The sequence below is a fragment of the Erinaceus europaeus genome, chromosome 17 (genome assembly GCF_950295315.1).
Source record: "Erinaceus europaeus chromosome 17, mEriEur2.1, whole genome shotgun sequence".
Taxonomy (NCBI): domain Eukaryota; kingdom Metazoa; phylum Chordata; class Mammalia; order Eulipotyphla; family Erinaceidae; genus Erinaceus; species Erinaceus europaeus.
Window position 1 is genome coordinate 62,424,061 of NC_080178.1, and position 27,690 is coordinate 62,451,750.

The window sequence follows — 27,690 nt, forward strand, 5'->3', positions numbered from 1 at the left end:
ATGAGAAACTGGCTGCCACTCTTCTGATCCTTTTCTAGTCTTCTACCAAGAGCAAACAGAAGAAACAGTTTCTCTTGCCAATTCCCCAAGATTAAGTTAAGTCCACTGTTTTTCCAGTTACTTACTCGAGATGCCAGTTAGTATCCAGGGAGTTAGGTGTGGCTGTAGGGGAGAGAACAAACTGTGCCTCACAATCCTAGCTGTCTCAGGATACCCTCCACACCCTTAGTGGAAGCAGGGGGAAGAAGTCTAGTTTCCTAAACCTGTCAGGTTAAGTCCAAGAGAAGGAAATTCAACCCCAAAAGTAGTGGGAGCCATACTGTTAGCCAAGGTCAGAAGAGAATGGCACCGCCCTGTGGTTGATTTTAGGGCAACAGAAAAAGCTTTCAGTGGAACCAGCTTGCAGGTTATAAAAAATGGACAGGGTCAGTAATGAAGGTCAGTCCTTACACGCACACACACAAAGCTATAAGGAAGCTCATGGGCAAGGTGTATAGAATATTATCTGTTACTTTAGGGGGCAAAGAACAGTGAAGTTTTGCTGTCTTGTCCCCCAAGTAGTCCAATGTTTCTTGCCAATCACTGTTAACAGTCCTTTTAAAGAGGTTGGCTCAGATGATTTCAACAGCTCTCCAAGAGCTGGTTTACATGTCTAACATAGATTGTTATATCAGTCTATGAAATTTGGTTTTATGACTTTAGGTAGATAAGGGACACATGTATTCTCTGCTGGATAAAAAACTGACACCAAGGGGGATTTGGGTGATTTCAAAGCAATGGTTATAAGAGGGCGTTAAAACAAACAAACAAAAAAAAACCCCGATGCTTTGATTATGGTCTTAATGTACAAGAATAATGTTATCCAGTATAGTTGTCCTCACTCATACTCTTTCTTGGTGCCTTAGAAGTATGAATTATTTAATATAAGAATGACACCTGTATGCTGAAAATAGCTTAGAAATCCATGGAAACCCCATCTTACCTCCTAATTTCTCTTATCATTCTGAATGACAAAGCAAGACATTCCAACATGGGGGCGGTGCATCTGTCAGAGCACAGACAGCACCATAAATAAAACATCATCGTAGTCTAAGCTAGCCCAAGTCCATTTTAGATTACACTTCAGAGATAAAACTTTACCAAAAATGCAACATTCATGTTTATGAATTTGTTTTACTGTATTCTCCACTTGAGCCTCTCCCTAAGCAGGCAAATATACATTGAGAAATGCACTTTGGTTCCATTTAAGTAAACATATCATCCCATTTGATCCCATGCTATTTCCTTGTTGGCAGAAGCATTCCTGAAAAGCCGTTTTGAGTTCACTTTGTGAAAACAGTCTTTATGTTGAGTCAGAAGGCATGGAAACCTACTACAAGGCCCTACTACAACTCTAGTGCAAGCAGCAAGTTAAATCTGATAAACAACCTATTTCCTTCCTTCTTTTCTTCCTTCCTTCCTTTCTTTCTCATTCTTTTTTTTAGTGGGAGGGTAAAGGGCTCTAGGGGTAACAGTGTGTAGAGTTGGAAGAAAACAGTGCATCAGGCAAAAATAAACCCATTAATGACATTTAAGATAATTTTTTTTCTTGCATAGTTATCATTTCTGCTGTAGGCTAAGGGTTGAACCCGCAGAGGATGAGCTTCTGCTCTTATTGGTGGCACAGGTTCCAGCGTGGGCAGGACCAGTAGGGAGAATCTGTTGCCAATCAGAACCAGGGCACAACAGCTTCCATTTTTTAGAAGCAGAACTTTTTTTCTAGATAGACCACAGTGCCGAGGCTTCCTTCACTGTGGTGGGTGCATCCAGGATGGCACTGTCTTCAACAGGTGCTGGGCTCTAATCTGGGTTGAGCACATGGCAAAGCAGCACATTATCCAAGTGAGGTATTTCACTGGCCCAATTTATACCATATATTATAGAAGAAGAAAGAAAAAAAAAAAGAGGAAAGAAGATGAGCAATCCTGTTTTACTGTGGCTCTATTCAAATAGTTCTTGATTTAGGAGTGAGGAGAAAAGTTAGAAAGTATGAGGTTGCCTTCCACACTTAGAAGATATTAAGGAAGCACTTACAAGCCAGTGTGTGATCTTTTTTTTTTTCCTTAGGAAATACTGATAATACGTTTAAAATGTGCAAATTCAGCCTTGGCACTTGTTCTTCACCTAATTTAACCTATCTCTAAACTGGTGGTCTTTTCATAACTCTTATGTCCTTTTCTGTAGGACTGTCATCTTCAGAATAGTAGACAGTAATTAATCATATGTGAAGATGTATTTCTGGATCTTTGGAGGAAAATCTACTCAGTATCCTCTATTGCCTAGAATTCCTCCTCCCACCGCCCACCACATGAAACAAAAACAAACCTGCTTTCTCACTGTGCAACAAGAATTTGTGAGCAGTTATACTCACTTCTAAAATCAAGACCAAAACAAACAAACAAAAACTGTGTTGATAAAGAAAGACTCAATTCCCTTAGGAGCTCTTGACTTTCAAAGAAAAATGAAGGCTTTTTACTTGCAGTAGTTAAAATGATATTCCAGTCAAAGTATTTTACTTCCCAAGATTCCATATTCATATTACTCAGACTATAGAAGTTTGTTTCCCTATTTGGGTATGTATTGAAGGGATTTTAATCCTAATTTAAATAAACTAGAAAGAAAAGGCTGTTAAAAATTAGAAAACCTCCTAAACCATCCAGATATCCCCCTCATTAGCAAATGATGTTTTTATGTAAGGAAAAGGACTATTTATTTATATATTAGGAAGTTACAGTGTAACATAGGTGCATGGCAGGGACTGTGTTTCTCATTTCTTTAAAATGAAAATAGGGATGAGGGGAAGTTTGAGTAGGATTATTTCTAGTTATCAGATTTTATGATTATGATCCAGCCGTCAGTTTTTCTTTTGTCCCTCCCCACCCCAACTGGCCTCTAATTTTAATGAAGAGCCAGACAAGGAAGAAATCCCACGTTGCTGCTAGGTCTGGTAAGAAGTATGGTTGGGCAGAGATTAGGAGAGTATGCCTAGTATGGGCTACCTCTGACCACATCAGTCCCTTAGTCTGCTTCAGATCTTGAAAATTCAGCTAAAAACAGCTCTGGCAGAGATATTACTATCCTATAGTCACTGGATAAATTACTTAGGGAATGGGAAGCAGGGTTGCAAACAAATTCACAAATACTGACAGGGATATATTAAAGTGTTCAAGGCAGCTTGCTGGGTGTTAGAATCCTGAGTAGGATCATCCGAGATCACTAGATTATAACAAACTCTCTCTAGCCACATACACATTCAAATACATTCCATTAGGCACTGAGCTCACAGTTGGGACTGTCTTTCCATCTTTGTATCTTCATGATCCAGCATAGGGCTGGCACAAGTTCGAAGCTCAGGCAGCTGTCAAATGGAACAGACAGAGTAAATAGCACAGTCTTCGGTCATCCAAGCATAATGGTAGCTTCTCAGGTTAGTCTTTTGGTCAGTTTTGTAACCATACAGTAAGCAGCTTTAATCTCTTAAGGGTCATTTTCCTTTAGGGGAAAAAACAAAACACAGAAAGCACTCATCACCAGTGCTTTCTCCAAGCAAAAATATTATTATTTTCAAATAAAGCCACTTACAAAGATTTTTCTGGGAAGCCTTGGCCAAGAACTAATATTTTCAAGAAAGATCATTATACGAAAGATCAGAGGCAGGGTGATTTGATTTGAAACCCACCCAACAGGCCCGGATGACTGCTAGCAGATATAATCAGCAGGTCACCAATATGTTCCCAAAGTCTTCTCCATTCTCTGGAAGAAGGAGGGAGGAGAGTCCCTTTCTCAGGGCTTTCTACCTTTCCTGGATTTCCTATCAGAATAATTCCCATCCTCCAACCTCTCATAATTTCCCCTTTAGTAAGAAAAAAAAAAGACTGCATATGTAAAAGGAATAGTTAGCATAAGGTAGGAAATCTATATGATGAATTGAACACCAGTGATTTATGAGAAATGTTTGCTGTGTGAAATACTTTCTCATTATTATAGCTCCAGCCTAACAGTTCTATTTTATCTCCCTCCCCCAATAATTCATGTCAACTTTATTTCTGACCAACTGTACAACAGAAGGGCAATATTTTCTAGAAAGAAAAACTGTTTTGGTTTCAGTTAAATATGGAAAGCATCTTAGAGATAATACCTTAAGGGTTTTTTTTTCCCCCTCCTCCAAAACCTTAAAGATTAAGCCTTTCTCCCCTTTAACCTGGGCTGTTTTGCCTCTGTTTGAAGGGACTGCTACTGAAAGTTTGACAAGTAACTGTCACCACCACTCCAGGGACCATTAAGCAGATGCAAGGGGGAAAGTCAATTGGGAGGACATAGCATTTGGAATTTTGCTTAACAAGAAGTAGCTTTTCACTCTAAACATGAAGCTAACACTTGCTGCTACTACTATGTAATTCATTAAAATGAAAGTATTACTTTGGGAAAGTATTTAAAATATATATCTTTATCTATTAAAAATATTTATCTGTCTTCCAAAACCAAAAGTCAGCTCCAACTAAAATGTGTGTGTGTGTGGGGGGGTTGTTTTTATTCTTTTTTTCTTCTTCAAATTACTGGAAGATATAGAAAAAGGTGACAAGTGGAAAAATAAGTGTCTTTGCTATTACCAATGAGACTAGCCTTCCAATAATGTTTACTAAGATAAAGAGGAATATATGAAATGGCAGTAAGTGATCCTTTTTCTAAGTCACCCTCCCCATCCTCTGCAGACCAGTGCCAGCCTTTCTATTGTGGGCACTAACATGCCTTCCAGCAGCCTTGGAGGGCATATGTTGCTGCTAGGACTTAGAATTGAAATGTTGTGAATACAAAGAGATACACATCTGCACATGTGCAGACACAGGCACACAGAATACAAGACTGCATACATTCAGGTGAGTGGCACTCCCCACCAAAGTGGTTACTGAGGAGGTTTCACACAGCTCAGTGAGCACAATGCTTAGGACACCTCTGGAACATCTCTTTGGGAATCATGTATAAGGTACACAAGGAAATGGCTCAGACTGCTTTATAGCTGGACCTCGTTTTATGACTTCAAAGCCTTCTGATAGCCACCTCCTCATCCAGAGGTTTCTGATTAGTTGCAAACTGAAGATTCTCTGTTCTATAACCCTAAAAAATGGAATATCCTTCCAAGGAACGAGGGTAAGTCTCCTAAGAAGAATCCAAATAAGGTGACATACTATATATCTAGTGACACTTGTCACTGAGTCACCCTTTTGGATCAAATCTTCTGCCTTAGAGGAAGAGGCTAGAACTAACTGTTAAGGTACTAACATTTTCAGAAGTCCATGTTTATGTTTCTAGATTTTGAGGACAGTTCCAGAAAAAAAAAAGTTTTTTTTTTCACCCAATGGGAAAACTGCAGAATTCACTAGGGGCACTCAAGGGGAGAACAGATAATGGGTGTGTGTGTGTAAGTACTGGAAGGTTTGTTAAATGCCAGTCATAGGACTTTATAGTAACAGCTCATACATGCACAGGGAATGCAGTCTACATGAGATTCCCAAAAACTCTATAATCCCTTTATCCAAGGAGCCCAGATGGGCAGAAGCACCAAGCACCACCAGGGATGCAAAAAGACACATGGTGTCAGCTGCTATGGAAAATAAACCCCAAATATCCACATGGAGTTGAACTGACCAGCTGTATCCAGCTAGATACCTTGCTTCCATAGTATGGAATTTCAGGACTCTTCTGCCTGATTTTTGAGCAAAAATTTTGGATTTTAGATCAACATTGCAGATAAACCCTTGGCCATGTGAAGAATAATAATGAAGTCCAGTTATAGTTTTATCCTATAGGGTGGAACCCCCACCAAAATGCAAGTGGAGAGATATACTGATACTTTTAGTTAATCTCACTACCTGGATGGGAATTTGGCACATTCAGTAGTCAATGCCCAGCCAGCTTCCCCAAGGCTCCTTCTGCACGCCATTGGGTTGCAGTCCGTTATGGCAACCTGTTAGTATGGAAAATCAATGGAATTTGTCAGGAGATCAACCCTGACAGTCTGGGACCTGCCACTTGGTAGAAAACCTCAACATCTGCACTGCAGTGTCAACATCTAAAAATGGGGCTAATACCACTTACATGAGGGGGGGTCTCTTGGGAAAACCAAATTAAACAATGATTGTGAATGTGGCCTGTCAACTATATGGCACTAACCAGATGTTATTTTTTAATAGGTAATGTAAATTTTATAGAAGCATAAGCTCAACTGATTTTATTTACTTGTGCCAAAGGAAAGGAGATCTGCCAAAGAACTACACTATGTTCCACTTCTCTGAAAAAGAACTGATTTCATCTGCAACGCTGATTTAAAACAATACCCTGTTGAAAGAAGTCAGTCATCTATCAGTTTGAGAAGGTATTCCCTCTTTCCTCTAGTATTTCTGATTCTGACCACTGTGCTCCTAAATCTCATTCCAGTAGGTGCTGCCATTATTTGGCTAAGAACCCTCACGGGTGTATCACCTGGGTGGGGGTGTGTGAAGAGTGCTTCTGATCTGGGTTACAGTGAGGTAGAGACCCAGTTCCCTTGGATATACACTGCAAAGGTCCTGGCACCTCTCAGAACCGCATTTGACAGTGTTCTGCCTTGAAAGAAACCCAAAGTGAGAACACTAACTCTTCAGGAAAAACGACCAAGCCCAGAAGGTCTCAAGATAGGTAACAATGTGCATCAGGTGCTACTTCGCCCCAGCCATGTTGCTGGACCGTAAGAGATACTGATCCACGCTTCCTTTCCTTCGACTCACAGTCCGCCTTTCATTGTCAAACATGCGCTGCAGCTGCACAGCCAGCTGTCGGTCCTCTTCCTCTTGCCGCAACTTCTGCTCCATCTCTTGCAGTGCTGGCTCTGCTGAGGTTAGACCTGTCTCACCACTACTGGGTCTCAGTTTCTTAAATGAACCATTTTGTTCCAAGTGCTTGGTCTTACAGTGTCTTTTCCGGCCGCGCCGCAAAGAAGGAAGTGACTCCTCACATAGGTTACCTGCCAGAACACCATTAGGCAGATCCAAATGATTCACTGTTTTCAACTGTTTCTTTGTTTTTAAGATTCCACCCAGAACAGTGTTTTTGGGCAGCACTGAATTAACTGTAGAGATTTTCACAGCTGTGCTGATACAGATTTTTTCTAACTTGGCATTTGGGATTGACCCTGAGCCTTCTAATTGCTCTCTCCCCAAGGAAGTCCCACTGGCTCCCCCTTTGAGTTCTGAAGAAGAGCAGATATCCAATGGAATCTCACAGCTCCTCTTATTAGCACTGCTCTGCTCTGCTTTTGTTTTGCTAACAGATGGGCAGTTATCAAGGTCAGTGGATGTGGGCCCAGTGTTTTCACAGATTACTTGTCTACCAGTCAGTCTTGTATTTAAAGCCAGAGATGGCTTCTCCTTGCTTTTGCTTGAATGGGTAACTTCAGAGACAAGTAAGTCTTCCCCTGCTTCTGAAGCCAGAGAGGTAAGGGTGGCTTTTGAAAGGGTTTTTTTGATTTGCCGCTCCTGAAAGATCTGTTCCCACTTTTTTAGGATCCGTGGACTGGCCTCATAGGAAGTCTGCTTCTGTAGGCTTCTGGTTAGGTTTCGAGGTGTTGATTTAATGATGAGGGGACTGAGCACACGGCCATCGGGAAGCCTCTTGGGAGGAGTACATGGTGAGCAGACAATGGGTTTGAAATGGTTTAATTCTTCAGAGATGCTGTCATTGCTTTCAGGACTGATGGACCGCTCTGGCTTGTGCAGGGAAGCCAAGGAAGAGAGGGAACTGAATGGCAGACGCTTTTCAATGGCTAAGTCAGGAGCTGAGAGGCAGCGATTGTTCTGAGTGGACAAGAGAACACCAATGATGGGGTTGGAGGCTGGGGTCATAGCTGTGACCTGAAAGAGATAGAAAAAATTATAGGTACATAAACACATACATAGTACTCTTAGAATTCCTTCAAAATGGTAGAGGAATGGAGAACCATAACATAATAAATAAAAGAGATTAAGGGTGTAAGAAATGGAGATTAAGGGTGTAAGAAAAAGCATACGATTTAAAAGAAAGTCCTGTATATTTGAACCAATAAATAAATTTGAAAATTTGTAATGGGAAAGGGGAGAACTTCATCTCAAACATTTTCAAAGGTTCCTCTGTTAGGCTATGAAAGGAGCCAGACATGCACTTCTAATTGGGAATTGCACCACTTTGCATAGGAAAAATCATGCAGATTGGTGCATACCCAGCCAGGGCCACTGTTGTATGCTTTACATTGGTTTGGTCTAGCTCTCCCCCTGCCAGGAAAATTAGTTTAGTCCTGCTAGTTTCGCGGGTCCGCTTGTCCCCGCCCCAAAGAACCCCGACAGAGTTAGAGACTTCTTGGAGCCACCATGTGAGAAGGATGCAGAAGAGTTCTGTTTGTCGATTAGTTTGGGTTAGATTATGAATCGTTGTTCATGAATAAAGAAATACAGCTTCCCGGCCCAGCTGCGTATCTCTGGTCATCTCTGTTACCTGCCCGTGAAGCCAGCCCAGATAAAACAACATATGGCACCCAACATGGGGCCAGACCTGCGCATCTCTCAGATAAGTGAAGACAATTTGGCTACCTATGCACTATGGCCTTCTCTTCTGCTTGTGAAGAGATCTCCAAAGGCGTCTGCCCTTTCTTCACGAGACTGTTTCACTGTTTCTGGAACATTTATCTCTGGACCACTCTGTGGTTTCCACCCAACACCAGCCTGCAGGAGCCCAATGCCAGCCCGCAGGAGCCCAACGCCAGGAGCCGGCTTTCTGCCGCGTGGCACAGGACATTGGGCGCTGGCTCCCTCCACACTGCTCGGCCGCTGGAAACAGGGCAGCAGACATGGCAGGGCCATGGGGCAGGGCCGCAGCAGCCTATCCTGGCCGCCACCCCAGGGCACCTCGGCCCGCGCCTTCTGCATGGCTAGCCTGCCCACCCTCGTGCTATAAAGTCTGGACAGATCCCAGACCCCCCGAGACCTCGGGCTCCCTGCCAAAACTGGGCCCCCTGGCCGAGATCTCCAGCTTGGGTCTGAAGGCAGACGAGCTAGAATATGCAGAGATTTGTGCAGAGATCGCAACCTACAATTCCTAGAAGTGGAGCTGCCCAAGAGGCCACTGCTGGACAACGCACTCCCAGAACGGCTAAGACAGTATAGATCTAAATTTGTGTTTAAAATGACATGCCTTTGTAACAAAAGTTTCTCTCCTTGTGTATTGAAGACCATGTGTATGTGTGTGTTTAAAGTTTGGTAACATTAACTTTAAGGTTAAGAATATAACTTTAAGGCTAAATTCTTACCAGGCAAAGTTAAATGAAAAAGGTTTTCAACGTAATTCTCATAAAGATAAAATTAACTTACATTTAAAGTCTGAGGTAAATATTAGTTAACAATCAATATATTTTAACTAAGTTGGTCTAAACAAAACCTGCGCGCACCTAGGGTGTGTCTCCATCTTAAATGGGTGTAACAAAAGGTTAAATAGACATTGTTGATATGTAAAACTCTCAAATTCCTTCTCAATTAGAAACATTAGATTGCGCTATGGTTATGCTAATGACAAGTTTTGTTTCATAGTAAGTAAATTGCAGCTGTCAAGTTCTCTACAAAAAAGCAGAATTCCGATGGTTGACATCCCCCATCAAGACAACAAACGCTGACTGCAGCCATCTGCCTTTGGGACTCTAGGCTGTTCCCCGCTCCCATGCTAGAAAATGCCCATCGAGGCAAGTACGCCCCCCAGAGGCAGGAAATGGTTTTTTTAAGCTGATAAAAGTTTTGCCCACAGAGGCAAAAAATGGCCCCCTCAGGCCTTCCCTTGGCAGCACACTGGTTCTTGTTACTCGCTTACATGTTTCTCCATGTTTGTGCCAGTTTCTTTTTTGAAAATGCCTGTACGATATAGGTTTCTGTTCACCACACACCCCTGATACTGTAGTCATTTAGTTAAAAAGAAAAGGGGGAATTGTTGTATGCTTTACATTGGTTTGGTCTAGCTCTCCCCCTGCCAGGAAAATTGGTTTAGTCTTGCTAGTTTCGCGGGCCCGCTTGTCCCCGGCCCAAAGAACCCCGACAGAGTTAGAGACTTCTTGGCGCCGCCATGTGAGAAGGATGCAGGAGAGTTCTGTTTGGTGATTAGTTTGGGTTAGTTTATGAATCGTTGTTCGTGAATAAAGAAATACAGCTTCCCGGCCCAGCCGCGTGTCTCTGGTCATCTCTGTTACCCGCCCGTGAAGCCAGCCCAGATAAAACAACAGGCCACCAGGAAACCAGACCAACTGGAGAAAGCCAGGAGGTTCCAGAAACTGCTGGACTCACCAGCATCAGGCGAGCCAATTATAAAGGAGAGTCTGCAGCCAGAATACAATCTCACAGATGACAAGCAATGAGGGGATGGGACTAAAGACCAGATAAATGCAAAGTTATTTGACCTCCAGCCCCCCTTTTTTTGTTGTGCCTTTTTAGAAGTACCTCCCCTTTTTCTGAGGGGGTGTCATATTCTCTAAATAAATGTACTCTTAATTCTTCCTAATGTGTATAAGAACCTGGAAGGCCCAAAGTAGATCATGAATTGCCTAGTCAAACTTCTATTGGCTCTTGTTCTACCCATCTGTCTACTCCCTAGTTTCACATCTGTAGACTTGTCCCACATAATGAGTATTAGACCAATTCTATTGCTTTTCATCTGGAATAGTTTCTGGACTGGCTGTGTGTAGAGGAGGTGTGGGGATGGGAATGCATAAGTGTTTACTTGTATCAGAGGATTACCTTGGCTTTGCTGGTTGGGGCTACTCTGAGTCTCTTCATTCTGTCTGGAGCAGTGTCATTGCAGCTCTGACTCCTCTCCACCTTAGAATTTAGGTTCCTAAAAAAAAAAAAAGAATAAATAAAAGACAAATAATCAAAAGGAGCCTATATGTTAGTTGAGAAAAAAAGAAGAATCCCTTCTATGATTACAAAACCACCCACCAAGAAAACAATTTCCTTGGATAGCTAGAATAGAAAATAATTAATTACTAGCAAAACTGCATTTAAAAGCAAGTCCTGTCAAAAGAGAAAGAGTTCTCCAGAGAGATAATTTGATTTATGCCTTTATTTTCAAATTAGAGCTTGCTTAAATGAGGCAAGGCCAAGAGCTATTGTGCTCATGATTAGAGAATACACACTGTTAAATCACCTTTACAAGCAATCATCTTTTCACTTTTGTTAGACTTGGATGACCTTTTCTCAAGCAATCTAAATCAAACATGAAACAAACATTTAAGTGATCATAAAAATGCCTCCGGAGACGGCGTTGGGTTTGGGCTGTGGGGTCACTGACACTATGTGGCGCGTCTGTGCGCGACGGGCCCAGCGTGCTGCCCCCGGGGCAGGGTTCCAAGCTGGACTGACGGCCCTGAAGGAGGGCTCCGGAGTAGCGTGCGGTTCCGGTTCGGTGCAGGAGCGCGGCCGCTCGGTATGGCGGGGTGCGGGCATTGTGTGGCTGGAGCCCCAGCTCCAAGGTCTCCTCGCGGAGTCGCTTCCTGCTGCAGCTGTTAGGGCCGTCAAGCCGCCGCAGCTACAGTCCCCCCCCCCCCCCCCCCCGCACCAGAAGGTTCCATTGCCCTCTCTTTCCCCCACCATGCAGGCAGGCATCATAGCCCGGTGGGAAAAAAAGGAAGGGGAAAAAAATCAATGAGGGTGAACTAATTGCAGAGGTGGAAACTGATAAAGCCACTGTTGGATTTGAGAGTATGGAGGAGTGTTATATGGCAAAAATACTTGTTGCTGAAGGTACCAGAGATGTTCCAGTTGGATCCATCATCTGTATCACAGTTGACAAGCCTGAGGATATTGAGGCCTTTAAAAATTATACATTGGATTCCTCGGCAGCACCCACCCCACAAGCAGCCTCAGCACCAGCCCCTGCTGTCGCTGCTTCGCCTCCTACACCTTCTGCTCAGGCTCCTAGTAGCTCATATCCCACTCACATGCAGGTGGTTCTTCCTGCTCACTCTCCCACAATGACCATGGGCACAGTTCAGAGATGGGAAAAAAAAGTGGGTGAGAAGTGAAGGAGACTTACTGGCAGAGATAAGAGACTGACAAGGCCACAATCGGTTTTGAAGTTCAGGAGGAAGGTTACCTGGCAAAAATCCTGATCCCTGAAGGCACAAGAGATGTCCCTCTTGGAACCCCACTTCGTATCATTGTGGAAAAAGAGGCGGATACACCAGCATTTGCTGATTACAGGCCAACTGGAGTAACTGATTTAAAACCATCAGTACCACCCCCTATACCACCCTCGGTGCCCTCTGTTCCTCCAACTTCCCAACCCACAGCCCCAACACCTTCACCTAGCTGCCTAGCTGCTCCTGCTGGACCAAAAGGAAGGTTGTTTGTTAGTCCTCTTGCAAAGAAGTTGGCAGCAGAGAAAGGAATTGATCTTACACAAGTAAAAGGGACAGGACCAGATGGCAGAATCATCAAGAAGGACATTGACTCTTTTGTGCCTACGAAAGCTGCTGCTCCTGCTCCAGCAGCTGCTGCGCCTCCCCCAGCTCCAGGAGTGGCACCAGTTCCTACAGGTGTCTTCACAGATATCCCAGTCAGCAACATTCGTCGTGTTATTGCACAGCGGTTAATGCAATCTAAGCAAACCATACCTCATTATTACCTTTCTGTTGATGTAAATATGGGAGAAGTTTTGTTGGTACGGAAAGAACTTAATAAGATGTTAGAAGGAAAAAGCAAAGTTTCTGTCAATGACTTCATCATTAAAGCTTCAGCTTTGGCATGTTTAAAAGTACCAGAAGCAAATTCTTCTTGGCTGGACAGTTATAAGACAAAATCATGTTGTTGATATCAGCGTTGCAGTCAGTACCCCTGCAGGACTCATCACTCCCATTGTATTTAATGCACATATAAAAGGACTGGAAACTATTGCTAATAATGTTGTTTCTTTAGCAACCAAAGCATGAGAGGGGAAACTTCAACCACATGAATTCCAGCGTGGCACTTTTACAATTTCCAATTTAGGAATGTTTGGAATTAAGAATTTGTCAGCTATTATTAACCCACCTCAAGCATGTATTTTGGCAATTGGAGCTTCAGAAGATAGACTGGTTCCAGCAGATAATGAAAAAGGATTTGATGTGGCTAGCATGATGTCTGTTACACTCAGCTGCGATCATCGGGTTATGGATGGAGCAGTTGGAGCACAGTGGCTTGCTGAGTTTAGAAAGTATCTTGAAAAACCCATCACCATGTTGTTATAATTAACTCAAGAATTTCTAGACACTCCCAGACCACATTAGGTCATTGTTATCAAGATATTTATGTTATTACACAGGTAATTTGTTTTTTTAAATTAACCAGTTTACCTTTTAGTCTGTCCAGATGAATTATTTGTGATGGGCATTACTGAACTTTTTAATGCCAATTACAAACAGATATTGTGTTCATTTAATAAACACCAGTTGGTAAGCTGTGTATTTCTAGTTGATGGACATGTATGTAACTTGCCATTTTGGCAATAAGTACTTCTAGTGGTTCCCTGATGAGACAGGTACATGAAAGTAATGAAAACATAACACTTTAATATTTAATTGCCCCAATTATTTTGCCTAAATTTGAGAGGAAAACAAATCAGGAAAGTTATATCTCTTATAGAAAGGGTATGTTTTAGAATTTATCCATAGTATAAGACTTTATGATATGTGAGCTATTGTTGGTCAGCCTTTTTTTTTGTTATGGATGATAGAAAAATAAGTGAAATGTTAAGTCAACATCTTCTTTCATCAATCAACTGTTCTTTATTTTTCTATGAACTCCTAAATGGTTGCTTTTCCCCCTTGAGATGAACATATAAATATAAACTAGCTACTTGGTATAAGTGAAAAAAAAATGCACAGCAGTGCACTAAATTTTTATGGAGGGAGTAAAAAGTAAATGCAGTTGCTCTTAACCCATTACAATTGAGCTTCTAAAGGTCTCCCTAAATCCTGATAATTTAAAAAAATTTCAAGGACACAGGACTTTCTGTCTTTGCGTGAATTACTAGACAACTCAAATCAAAATCCCCAGTTCCTGTTTTAATACCTACTGCCACCTATAGGAGGGGAACACATGCCAGAGACTGTAAGTAGGAATTCGTTTTGTTTTTTTTTAGTTTCCTTATTGGGGGATTCGTGTTTTACAGTCCATAGTAAATGCAATACTTTTGTACATGCATAAAATTTCCCATAACAATACAACCCCTACTAGGTCCTCTGCCATCGTTACTTTGGTGCAATACACCAACTATAGTCCAAGTTCTCCTTAGTGTCTTCTCTTCTGATCTTATTTTTCAGCTTCTGCCCAAGAGTGAGATCATCCCATATCCATCCTTCTGTTTCTGACTTATCTCACTTAACAGGATTTCTTCAAGCTCCATCCAAGACGGACTGAAAATGGTGAAATCACCATTTTTAATAGCTGAGTAGTATTCCATTGTGTACCTAGACCACAACTTACTCAGCCACTCCTCTGTTGGACACCTGGGTTGCTCCCAGGCTTTGGCTATTACAAATTGTGCTTCTATGAACACAGGTATACACACATCTTTTTGGATGGGTATATTTGGTTCCTTAGGATCTATCCCCAGGAGAGGAATTGCAGGGTCATAGGGTAGGTCCATTTCTAGCCTTCTGAGAATTCAGAATTCTGAATTCTGCTCTCCACAGAGGTTGGACCAATTTACAATCCCACTAGCAGTGCAGGAGGTTTCCTTTGACCCCACAACCTCTCCAGCATTTGTTGCTACTACCTTTTCTGATGTATGACATTCTCACAGGAGTGAAGTGATATCTCACTATTGTCTTTATTTACATTTCTCTGACAATCAGTGACGTGGAGCACTTTTTAATATGTTTGTTTGTCTTCTGGATCTCTTCTATGGTGAATAGTCTATTTATATCCTCTCCCCATTTTTGGATGGGATCATTTGTTTTCATGTTGCTGAGTTTGGCAAGCTCTTTATATATTTTGGTTATTAGCCTCTTGTCTGACCCCATTCTGTGAGGGGTCTCTTGGTTTGGGTAGTGGTGCATAAGCTTTTTAATTTGATGTAGTCCCATTGGTTTATTTTTGTTTTAGTCTTCTTTGTAATTGAATTTGTTTCATTGAAAATGTCTTTAAAATTTATACAGAAAATGTTTCATTTTTATAAATAAAAATTTTTAAAAAATATTATTTATGTAGTATTGGACAGAGACAGAGTGAAATTAACAGGGGATGGGGAGGTAGAGAGGAAGAGAGACAGAGAGACACTTGAAGACCTGCTTCAATATGCATGTAGCTTTCCCTCTCAGGTGGGGAACCAGGGGCTTGAACCTGTGTCCTTGCTCACTGTAGTGTGTGTGTGTGTGTGTGTGTGTGTGTGTGTGTGCACTTGACTAGGTGCACCACCACCTCGCCCCCTGACTTTTCCACTCTGATCCATCCTCGTCTTTCTTTTCAAGCCTGGTTAATCATGATAATGATTATAACTCTCTTTTCTGAATTTCTCATTCCCTAGATCCACTCACACCAACCCTCAAGCCACTATGCCAGTAAAAATCAAAGGAATTGGGAGTTGGGCTGTAGAGCTGCAGTTAAGTGCACGTGGTGCAAAGCACAAAGACCAGAGCAAGGATCCGGGTTCCAGCCTCTGTCACCGCACCTGCACGGGAGTCACTTCACAGGCGGTGAAGCAGGTCTGCAGGAGTCTATCTTTCTCTCCCCCTCTCTGTCTTCCCCTCCTCTCTCCATTTCTCTCTGTCCTATCTAACAATGATGACATCAATAACAACAACCTTAATAACTACAACAATAAAAAACTAGGGCAACAAAAGGGAAAATGAATAAATAAATAAATAATTTAAAAAAAAAAATCAGAGGAGTCTCTGGGAGCCTGTAAGATAAAACCCATCTCTCCTGGGAGGATCAAGACTACCCCATTCCAGAGTCTCTTCAACAAATGGCGTTGGAAAAAATGGGTTGAAACATTCAAAAGAAAGAAATTGAACCACTACATTTCACCAAACACAAAAGTAAATTCCAAGTGGCTTAAGGACTTGGATGTTAGACCAGAAACTATCAGATACTTAGAAGAATTCTTAATAATGTATTTACTCACTTTTGTTTCTCACTTTCCAATACTTGCCTACTATATGTTTGATAAGAATAATACTTGTGCAAATGTTTGTAACTTGATAGAATTTTTTTTTTCCCTCCTCCAGGGTTATTGCTGGGCTCGGTGCCTGCACCATGAATCCACCGCTCCTGGAGGCCATTTTTTCTCCCTTTTGTTGCCCTTGTTGTAGCTTCGTTGTGGTTATTATTATTGACCTTGTTGACACAATTCGTTGTCGGATAGGACAGAGAAAAATGGAGAGAGGAGGGGAAGACAGAGAAGGGGAGAGAAAGATAGACACCTGCAGACCTGCTTCACCGCCTGTGAAGCGACTCCCCTGCAGGTGGGGAGCCGGGGGCTCGAACCGGGATCCTTACGCCCATCCCTGCGCTTTGCGCCACATGCGCTTAACCCACTGCGCCACCGCCCGACCCCCAACTTGATAGAATTTTAACATTTATCACACTGAGTGCTAGCCAATGATAAATGTTATCTGGGTACTAGGAAATACAGAGAATGAAAAAGACAGAGTTACAATTTCAAATTTAAGATCTGTCTGACGTGGTTTTACTGCAGAAACACGTGTACCGAGAAAAAGACTGAACCCTTCCTTCCTCTTTCTTTTCTCCATCCTCTCCCTCCCTTCCTTTTTTTAAACTATTCCTTTTTTTAAAAAAAATTAATTACCCTTATTTATTTATTTATTTATTTATTGGATAGAGACATCCAGAAATAAAGAGGGAAGGGGGGAGATAGGGAGAGAAAAAGAGAGACACTTGCAACATTACTTTACCACTAGCAAAGCTTTCCCCTTGCAGGTGGGCACTAGGGACTGGAACCAGGTCCTTGCACATTGTAACTTCACTCAACCAGGTGTGCCACTACCCGCCCCCTCTCCCTCCCCTCCCCTTCCTTCCTCCATCCCTTCCTTCCTTCTTTCTTTCCTTCTTTTCTTCTTTCTTCCAGGGCTTTACTGCTCTGACCCAATTATTTTTCAGACAGGAAGAGACACAGAGGAAGATAAGGAAGATACTAAAGGACCAAAGTATCCTCCAGTATGTGGGAGCCAGGCTCAAACCTGAGTCATGCACAGGGAAAAGTAGCCTCAGTGTCCAGGTAAGCTACCTTGTTGATACCTGGACTGACCTTTTAGACAGTCAGAGAGAGAGAGATGGAGAGACACTGCAACACTGAAGTTTCCTCCAATATGGTGGGGGCCAAGTTTTTCAGATAAAGAGAGCAGAACGAAATAGGAAAAGACATCACAGCACCAAAGCTTCCCCTGTGCCTTGGGGACTGGGCTTGAACCTGCTTTGTGCACATGACAAGGCAAACAACCTTCCAGGTGAGCTATTTCACTAGCCACAGGAAAAAGATTTTCTGATCAACAGAAGAATATATTTTGTAACTTTCAGTAGTTAGAACAGTTTGCTGGTAGCTATTTTGGAGGGACTGAACTCCATGTCATTAGAGGTATTCAAGCTGAGGTGATACTTTAAGGCCCAAACATTCATTCCTTAATTGAAAGCTAACTGAATATAAATTTTAGAATAGGATATCAATCCAGTTAGTTGGCAGAGACAGAATCAAATTTAAAGATAGTGCCTACATGCTGAAGTTATTAGTTGTTCAAATGACAACTATCTATTATTGATGGGAGGAGCATTCTCACAGGCCAATTTCCAAATTGTTTTGGTGACAAAAAGAAAAAAAGGGAGGGGAGCAGAAAGAGGAAACTGATGGTTGCTGCACTCAAACACACAACAAGGACACCCACAATGATTCCTGCTAGAACAAATCTTTTTCTAAACCTTAGTAAACCCAAAATCATCATTGCCTCCTTTCATTTGGTCAGTGGGGCTTTCCTAAGTGTTAGTTCTGCACAGCATTTGAATGTTGATGAAGTGATCACTTTGACCCACACGAGTAATTCTTCCTTAGTTCTTTATATAAAGATTGTGGTGGGAATAGATAGCATAATGATTATGAAGTTTTGCTAGTTATTGCAAAGAATCTCTAAAACAATTTGGGGAGTATTGTTATCTTAATATTAAGTCTTCTAATCCAGGAGCACAGGTCTTCCACTTTAATTACCTCTTCTCTAAACAATGTTTTATAGTTTTTAGTGTACAAGTCTTATATCTCCTTGCCCAAATGTATTAATAACTAAGAGGAATCATAACATCACTTTAGTATATATGGTGATGGAAATGAAACTCAGATTTTGCAAATCTAAAACTCTATCCCATGCACAACCTCCTAGGTTATAACTATTTTATTATCTTTGATGCAAAGGTAATTGAATTGCTTTTCTAGTTACATGTTCTGATTGTCCATTGGTAGTGTATAAAAATACAACTGGTTTCTGTGCAGTGATCTTATTACTGCAGCTTTGCTAAATGATTAGTTCTGTAGCTTTTTCATGAATTCATCAGGATTTCCTATGAATAACATCCTTTAAATATACAGAGAATAGACTGGTAGTTTCCAGAGGCAGAGATGGAGTGAGAGAAATGGTTCAAAAGGTACAAATACTGAACTTTAATCTTTAATATTTCCTTCCTTTTGTTTGATTACAAGCTTCATTTACTCTCCTAGCTTCTTAAGGTAAAAGGTTTTATTTATTTTTAAAAAATTCTTTTTTAAAATGTAAACTTTTACAACTAAATATAAAAACATCTCAGTATTGCTTTTATTATATTCAAAGTTTTAGTATGTTGGTTCATTTTCATTCCTCTTAAAGTATTTTCTAATTTCTCTTCTGATATCACTTTTGACCTATTGTTTTTGTTTGTTAAAGAATGTCTTTTTAGGGGGCTTTGGAGACAACATAATTGTTCTGCAAAAGACTTCCATGTTTGAGGACCCTGGTTCCCACATTCAGTCTCATCATAAGCAAGAGCTGAGCAGTGTTCTGGATTCTCTCTTTCATTAAAATAAATTAAAAACTACAGATATGTAAAAAAGAAAGAAAGAAAGGAAGGAAGAAAGAAAGAAAGAAAGAAAGAAAGAAAGAAAAAGAAAGGAATGTGCTTTTTAATTTCTTTGCTATTTATTTTTGCCTTAATTCCACTATGGTAAACATAAGCATGCTCATTTTTTCCAAATTATTTTATTGGGGGAATAATTGTTTACAGTACATTTGTTGACATATGGATACAATTTCTCATCTACCCATGACAGTTATCTGCAAAACATTCTCACCCCCAATGGAGGCCCCTTTTCCAGCAATGTGCATCATGACCCCAGTGCTCTTTATACTCTCTGCCATCCCTTCTTTCCCCAGAGTCCTTTGCTTTGGTGCAGTCCAAGTTTCACCTTGTAAACAATGTTCACCTTCTTTCCTTGTTTCTTAACTTCCAACTGCAAGTGAGATCATCCAATATTCACCTTTCTAATTTTAGCTTATCTCATCTAACATGATTCCTTTGAGATCCATCCAAGATGAGGCAGAGGAGATGACTTCATAATTTTTAACAACTGAGTGGTTTTCCACTGTGTCTATGTACCACAACTTTTTACTTTTAGCTGTTCATCTGTTGTTGAGCATAAGAGTTGGTTTTAAATTTGGGCTATTATAAATTGTGTTGCTATGAATGTAAGTATCAAAGAGTTCTTCAAATCGGTGTCTTTGATTCCTCTGTATATCCCCAGGAGAAAAGCTGCCAGTTCATAGTGTACATCCATTTGTAGTCTTCTAGGAAATCTCCTGGCTGTTCTCCACAGGGTTTGGACCAGTTTACATTCCCATCAGCAGTATGAAAGGGTTCCTTTCTTTCCCACATCTTTGCCAGCACTTGTTTCTGTCCTTTCAAATGTGTGACATTTCCACAGGTGTAAAGTATTATCTCACTGTTCTCAGGATTTGCATTTCTGATTTGTGACTTTGAGCATTTTTTTCCATATCTGTTGGCCCTTTTGATCTCTTCATTGATGAAGGTTCTGTCCAAGTCTTCTCCTTATTTTTTAATGTAGCTATTTCTTTTTTATTGTTGAGTTTACTGCGTTCTCTATATATTTTGGTTATTAGTCATTCCTCTGATATAAGGCATGTAACAATCTTATCCCAGTCAATAGGGTGTCTTTCTGTTTTGCTGATGGATTCTTTGGCTGTGTGAATGCTTTTCAGTTAGATTTGGTTCCACTGGTTTATTTTTGCCTTTGCTTTCCTTGCTATTGGACTTAAGTCTTAAAAAAAAAAAATTTCCAAAATATATATTGTATTCTGCCAATGTTTTCCTCTATATATTTTATGGTCTGGTCTAACATCCAAGTCTCTTATCTACTGGGAATTGGCTTTTGTGCATGGTGAACTGTAGTGGTCTTGTTTCATTCCTTTGTATGTTTCAAACCAATTTTTCCAACTTCATTTGTTGAAGAGACTCTCCTTTCTCTATTCCCCCCCTTTTTTCTTTATTTTTTTCCTTTCTCTATTTAATGTTCTGTCAAAAACTAGATGTCCAGGCTGGAATAAGGTATTCCAGACCAATAATGCAAATAAAAGCTATTCTAATATTAGGTAAATTAGACTTTCAGGCAAAGAAGGTGAAAAGCAACAGACATGGGCACTATGTATTGGTCAGAGGACCAAACCAACAGGAAGACACAATCATCATCAATATATATGCCCCCAATAGGCGGTCACCCAAATATTTATTTAAAAGTACTTATTGACCTTAAGAGAGATAGTGACAGCAGCACAGTATTAGTTGGAGACCTCAACACACCACTCACAGCAAGAGACAGATCATCAGGACAAAAAATTAACAAGGAAATAGAGGCCTTAAATGAAGTCATAGACAAAATGAACTTAGCAGATATATTCAGAACTTTTACCCCCCCCCAATAAAAAAGAATATACATTCTTTTCAATTGCACATGGAACATTCTCAAGAATTAACCATACGTTGGGACACAAAGTCAGCCTTAATAAATAGGTGAATACTGAAATCACAAAAAGCATCTTTTCTGACCATGACACGGTAAGGTTAGAAATCAACCACAGGGGGTCGGGCGGTGGCGCAGTGGGTTAAGCGCATGTGGCGCAAAGCGCAGGGACCGGCGTAAGGATCCCGGTTCGAGCCCCCGGCTCCCCACCTGCAGGGGAGTCGCTTCACAGGCGGTGAAGCAGGGTTGCAGGTGTCTATCTTTCTCTCCCCTTCGTTGTCTTCCCCTCCTCTCTCCATTTCTCTCTATCCTATCCAACAACGAATTGCGTCAACAAGGGCAATAATAATAACCACAACGAAGCTACAACAAGGGCAACAAAAGGGGGAAAAAAATGGCCTCCAGGAGTGGTGGATTCATGGTGCAGGCACCGAGCCCAGCAATAACCCTGGAGGAGGGAAAAAAAAAAAAAAAGAAATCAACCACAAAAAGAAACAAAAAACAGACCCAAACTATGAAGACTGAGCAATAACTTCTGAATAACACCTGGGTCACTGAAGAAATCAAAAGAGAAATTAAAAATTACTTGGAGAACAATTAAAATGAAGAGACTAACTACCAGACCCTGTGGAATGCAGCAAAAGTTGTCTACAGGGAAGTTTATAGCAATATTGACAAACAACAAACATCTCAACTAAGCTACTTAACATTACAACTGAGCCAACTAGAAAAAGAGCAACAGAGAGACCCAAAAGTTGGCAGAAGGAAGAAAACAGTCAAAATCAGAGAAGAAATTAATGAAATGGAATCCAGAAAGGCCATCCAAAAGATTAGTGAAACCAAGAGCTGGTTCTTTGAAAGGATAAATAAAATAGATAAATCATTAGCTAGACTCACAAAAAGAAAAAGAGAGAAAGCTATGATAAAAACAATCAGGAACAAGACAGATGAAATGACAACTGAAGACAGGGAGATGCAAAGAATCATATAGGAATATTATTAACATCTCTATGGAAATTAATTGGACAACCTCGATGAAATGGATACATTTCTAGAATCATACCACCTGCCAAGCCTACCCCAAGAGGAAGTAGATAGCTTAAACAAGCCTATTACTAGTTTAGAAATTGGATGAATCATCAGACATCTTCCCAAGAATAAAAGCCCAGGCCCCAGCAGCTTTACTAAAGAATTCTACAGGACTTTCAAACAAGAACTAACCTATTCTCCTCAAACTATCCCAGAAAATTGTAGAAGGGCAAATACGTTCTATGAGGCAAACACACTTTGATTCTCAAAGCAGGGAAGGACTCCACTAGAAAACTGTAGACTTGGAAGTCAGGTGGTAGCACAGTGGGTTAAGTGCAGGTGGCACAAAGCACAAGGACCAGCGTAAGGATCCAGGTTCGAGCCCCCAGCTCCCCACCTGCAGGTGAGTCACTTCACAGGCGGTGAAACAGGTCTGCAGGTGTCTATCTTTCTCTCCCCCTGTCTTTGCCTCCTCTCTCCATTCCTCTCTGTCCTGTCCAACAACAATGACATCAATAACAACAACAATAATAACTACAACAATAAAACAAGGGCAAAAAAAAGGAAATAAATATTTTTAAAAAAAAACTATAGACTTATATGCTTGATGAGTATTGATGCAGAGATCCTGAACAAGATCTTGGCAAATCGAATCCAGTAACCCAGAGAATAACTTACCAAGACCAAATGAGATTCACCCCAGGGAAATGAGTGGTTCAACATCTGCAAATCAATCAGTGTAATTCATCATCAAAAATAAAAATAAAAATCCCATGTTCATATCAATTGATGTCAGAAAGGAATCTGACAAGATCCAACACCCCTCCAGAAACTGGGAACAGAAGGACCAGTCCGCAACATAATAAAGACCATTTACAACAAATCCACAGCTAACATCATTCTCAATGGGGATAAGCTGAGAACATTCCCCCTAAAATCGGGAATGAGACAAGGATGTCTACTGTCTCCACTGTTATTCAACATAGTTCTCGAGGTCCTTGCCACTACAGTCAGACAAGAAAGAGATATCAAAGACATACAGATTGGAAAAGAAGAAATCAAACTGATTTGCTGATGACATGATATTATACTAGAGAACCCTAAATACTCCACCAAAAAACTACTGGAAGTAATAAATTCAGTAGAGTAGCTGGATAATCTATTTCAAATTAATATAATATCAAGTTAATTTCAATAGCGTAAAATTTTGCTCCTATCCAACTCTACTCCCTTGTGTTGCTATTGTCACAATGATTGAGGAGGTGGGTCAGTGGCTCAGCAAAGAATTTTTAAGCTTAAAATCCTGCATTTGGTCCCTGGCACTACAAATGCCAAAGTGATGTTCTAGTTCACTCTGTTTTGTTAATATACAAATGAATCTTGAAAAAAGGAATTATCACAGAAATTATGAGTGTGAAAATAACACATAAACCATAAACATAGTACACATAGGTCATTATTTCAGTTAGGTACTATTTGGTCAGGATAAGCAGTTTCAGATAAGCTATAGGCTGGAAGATGGCATCTGGTAGAGCACAGAGCTTGTGTGAGTTCCTGAGTTTGAGTCCCAGCATCACATAGGAGCACTGTGGATGGCACTGGGGTGTTCCCTCTCTCTGTGTCCTTCTCTCCCTCTTTCCTTGTATCTCTCAAGAAAACAAACAAAAATGAAAAGTTTGGGTGAGGAAGGCTATTCAGTAGTATTATACATGTGTGAAGCTCTGAGTTCATTTCCCAGTGCTACATTAAAAAAAAAAAAATGCTGACAGAGTTTGCTGGTAGCACATATGGTTAAAGGCACATATTCCCATGCTCAAGGACCTGGGTTTAAGCTCCTTCTCTCTACCTGCAGGAGGAAAGCTTCACCAGCAATGAAGCTAGTACTGGAGATGTTTCTCTGTCTCTCTCCCTCTCTATCTCCCCCTCCTCTCTCAATTTTTCTCTGTCCTATCAAATAAAGGGGAGAAATTAACTCATCATGCAGTCAATAAGCACAAGCGATAACCCTGGTGGCAATTAAAAAAAAAGTTCTGGTGGAGAATAGTCAATAGCAATGAAGCTGATAATGTTACTAGGGTTGAAAGAGCTCAGACACCATCACTAGACACATAGGGGCAGTAACTTTTGTGTATTTATTTCTGTATCCCGAAACTCTAACATATGACCTTCCACATAGTGTACATGTTCAGTAAGTTTATTATAAATGAATAAAAATATATACAGAGATGCCTTTCTCCCTTTTAAAGGAAAGAAAAATTACACATTTATTTGGAATCTAATATCTGTCAGCACTGTGCTGAGTTTTTTAAATAGATTATATCTCACTGAATCCATAAAGAATCTTTGATAAAGATATCATCATCTTCAAATTATATATAAATTGTTAAAAGATGTGATCTTTCCAAGGTCATACATTAGAGCCAGAATTTTAAACCTGATTGTGGTTCTTTTGACCACAACACACTGATTTTTATATGCTACCCTGCCAAATCATAGAACAGATCCAGAATGCCTAGGGAAGATCTCTCTCTGTTCCAAACACATAATTAAGTCATAAAGAGAAAGCAACATTGTCTGAAAAGCAACTGGCTTAAAATTTCCACTGCCAAGAGGCCAGATGGTTTCTGGGATGTCTAGTTAGCTATAAATACCCACAACCACAAGGAGTCTGACTTACAAAGAAAAGGAAGAACAGCCAGTATAAACATGCAGCTGGAAAGTTAGAAGATTAAATGCTTGTAAAAAAAAGCTTAAAACATTTTCAAATGGTAATGCATGATATAAAACATTAGTCTGTACAACAGTTCCCTCTCATCACTTTCTCAGCTACTCACCAACCCATTAGTTTCTTAATCAAATTTTAACAAAGCTAAATGGCTCCACCAGTAAGTCTAGGATTGGGGAGCCCCTAAATACAAAGATGCCCCCCTTACACACACACACACGCACACGCACACGCACGCGCGCATGAATCAAATAATCGATTTCCTAAGGCTTAGTAGTACCTATGTGCCAAGAAGCAAATATGATTTGTTGTGATCCTTCTTTTGTATGTTTACAGTCTGGGTAACCTGCCTGTGTATAGTTTTGCAGTCTGGGAGGTGGCACAGAGAGTTTACAAGTATCACAAGTGCCAGAGTGATGGTCTGGTCCTCTCTCCTTTCTAGCATAAATATTTTTTAAGATAAGTGTACAACTTAATGGTTTTATTATTAGTCACAAAGTTATTTTTACACTTGAAAGTCACATATCTGCAATTTCATTTCATTATATTTTATTTTTCAAGCCATTTATATATATATATTAATTTTTTAATTTGTGATTAATAGTAGGCTACAAGATTGTTAGATTACAGTCAGTGTACATAGTCCCACACCACACCCACTAGCAAAGTTCTGTGCCCCTACTCTCCCAAAGATAACTACTGTAGTTCTTACAATCTTAGAGACAATTTGCTTGTTTTTGTTTTGCAAGTTTATGTTTATCAGTTCTCCAGATTACACGAATGAAATCATCCAGTAGGTGTCTTCCATCTCTTTACTTTAATCATCACTACAATATTAGAATGCCTCCCTCACATCTATAAAGAAATCTCACACTCTTTAGCTGTCATCCTCCAACCCCTTTTCTCCTCTACCCTACACAACCACTGATTCACTTTTGTTGTTGCTATTTTTACTTCTTAACCAAATACTGCTCATCTCTGGCTTATGGTGGTTCTACGTAAGAAACCTAGGATTGATTGACTTTTTTCTTTTGCTTCCTGGGGTGGATGCCAGCACTACAAATCCACAGCTCCCGGCAGTCATTTTTTTTCTTTTTCTTTTATTAGGACAGAGTAGGAATTGTGGGGGGGAGGTGGCAGATAGAGGGAGAGAGAATGATAGACAACTGAAGACTAGCTTTAGTGCTCCTGAAGCATCCCTGCTGCAGGTGGGGAGTGGGGGCTGGGACCTGAGTCCTTGGCGGGTCTTTGTGCATAGTACTATGTGTACTTAACCAAGTGCACCAATAAATTATGCCCTCTTGCTTCACTTTCTATCTCTATATAGTTGCCTATTGTGGACATACAATAATATCCTTTTTGTGATGGGCAGACACACTGTTTCTACAGCTTATTCCATAGGCTTAGCAGCATTCAAAAGGACTGAGGTCCCCTAACACATGACTACTGTACAGTTTCTTATACACTTTGGTATTAGTCATGTATCTTTTTGGAATAAGAGAGCATAATTTATTGTACCAAAAAAGAAGAAAGGTTGCTTTCTTTAGTAGAGGTAGATCACTTCAAGACAACAATTCTCACACAAGGCTCTTTTGTCCCAGGGTTCTGCCTGTTGTTTGACAGAAAGTTCTGGGGTTGAAAAAGAGCTGAGTTCCAATTTCACCTCTGTCATTCTACCAAGGTGAGTTTTAAATGATGAGTTAATTTCTTTAAATTTCATTTTACTTAGCTGAAAAATGGGAATACACAAAATTTGAAGGAGTCATGTGAGAGCTAAATGCAATGAGGCATGCAAATGCTCACCACAGCAAGAAGCACTGGGAGAAGGCTAGTTCCCATCAGGCTGCTCCTTAACCAACCTGCCAGCCTCCTGAAAACCACCCAAATATTTCTGTTCTAAATGACAAAGGGGGGCAGGTGGTAGTGCAGCAGGTTAAGCACACATGGCATGAAGAGCAGGGACCAGAGTAAGGAACACGGTTTGAGACCCCAGCTCCCCACTTGCAGGTGGGTTTGCTTCACAAACAATGAAGCAGGTCTGCAGGTGTGTCTTTTTTCTCTCAGTTTCTCTCTGCTCTATCCAACAACAATGACAGCAATAACAACAACAATAATAATAAACAACAAGGGCAACAAAAGGGAAAAAATAGCTTCCAGGAACAGTAGATTCGTACTGCAGGCAATGAGCCCCAGCAATAACCCTGGAGGCAAAAAAAAAAAAATCTTAAAAAAAAATGACAATGATATCACTACACCTCTCTTCTTAAGTTCCAATATTGTATCTTCATAAGCTATCTTCCTGTTCTAACCATCTCCTATTACTTTTAACAAGATTTGTCCTTTTAATAACCAGGTTCATTTTTGACTTCTTTCAGTTCCTTTCTGCCTCCCTCAATACACATACACACACCACCACCACCACCATCAGCATTGCACTTCTGTTTCTCTTAAAACTTCCTTCTCTCTCATTATTTGGTCATTTCCCATATATAACTTTGCAAGTATGTGTGACTTCAAATTACTTAAAGGAAAATACTTTGAGCTACTAGCAAGACTCATGGCCAAGATCTATTGATGAATTCCTAAATAACTCTTTTCTAAGGACAACTCACGCTTACCTCTATGCTTTTGCTTTTGGGTTCAAGAAAGAAACATCTGTAAGGTAAGTTAGTAAAACAAATGGTAGACTCATTTGATTGAAATACAGTTGTTGTATTTTAAAATATTTATTTATTTATTTATTCCCTTTTGTTGCCCTTGTTGTTTTTTATTGTTGTAGTTATTCTTGTTGCCGTCATTGTTAGATAGGACAGAGAAAAATGGAGAGAGGAGGGGAAGACAGAGAGGAGGAGAGAAAGGTAGAC

At 40.5% G+C, this 27,690-nt stretch overlaps 1 protein-coding gene and 1 pseudogene across 1 annotated transcript in view; one reads left to right on the forward strand and one right to left on the reverse strand.

Annotated features, from left to right (window-relative positions):
• Positions 1–1,141: 1,141 nt before the first annotated feature.
• The window catches only part of RNF169 (ring finger protein 169), a 75,261-nt gene continuing 48,712 nt past the window's right edge, over positions 1,142–27,690 (reverse strand). The window contains exons 5-6 of the mRNA XM_060176833.1: positions 10,821–10,917; positions 1,142–7,925 (exon numbers count right to left, since the gene is read on the reverse strand). Of these exons, the coding sequence (XP_060032816.1) occupies positions 6,735–7,925; positions 10,821–10,917 (1,288 nt within the window). The 3' untranslated portion in view covers positions 1,142–6,734. The remainder of the gene's footprint in view (positions 7,926–10,820; positions 10,918–27,690) is intronic.
• LOC103111017 (dihydrolipoyllysine-residue acetyltransferase component of pyruvate dehydrogenase complex, mitochondrial-like) lies at positions 11,340–13,911 on the forward strand (annotated as a pseudogene).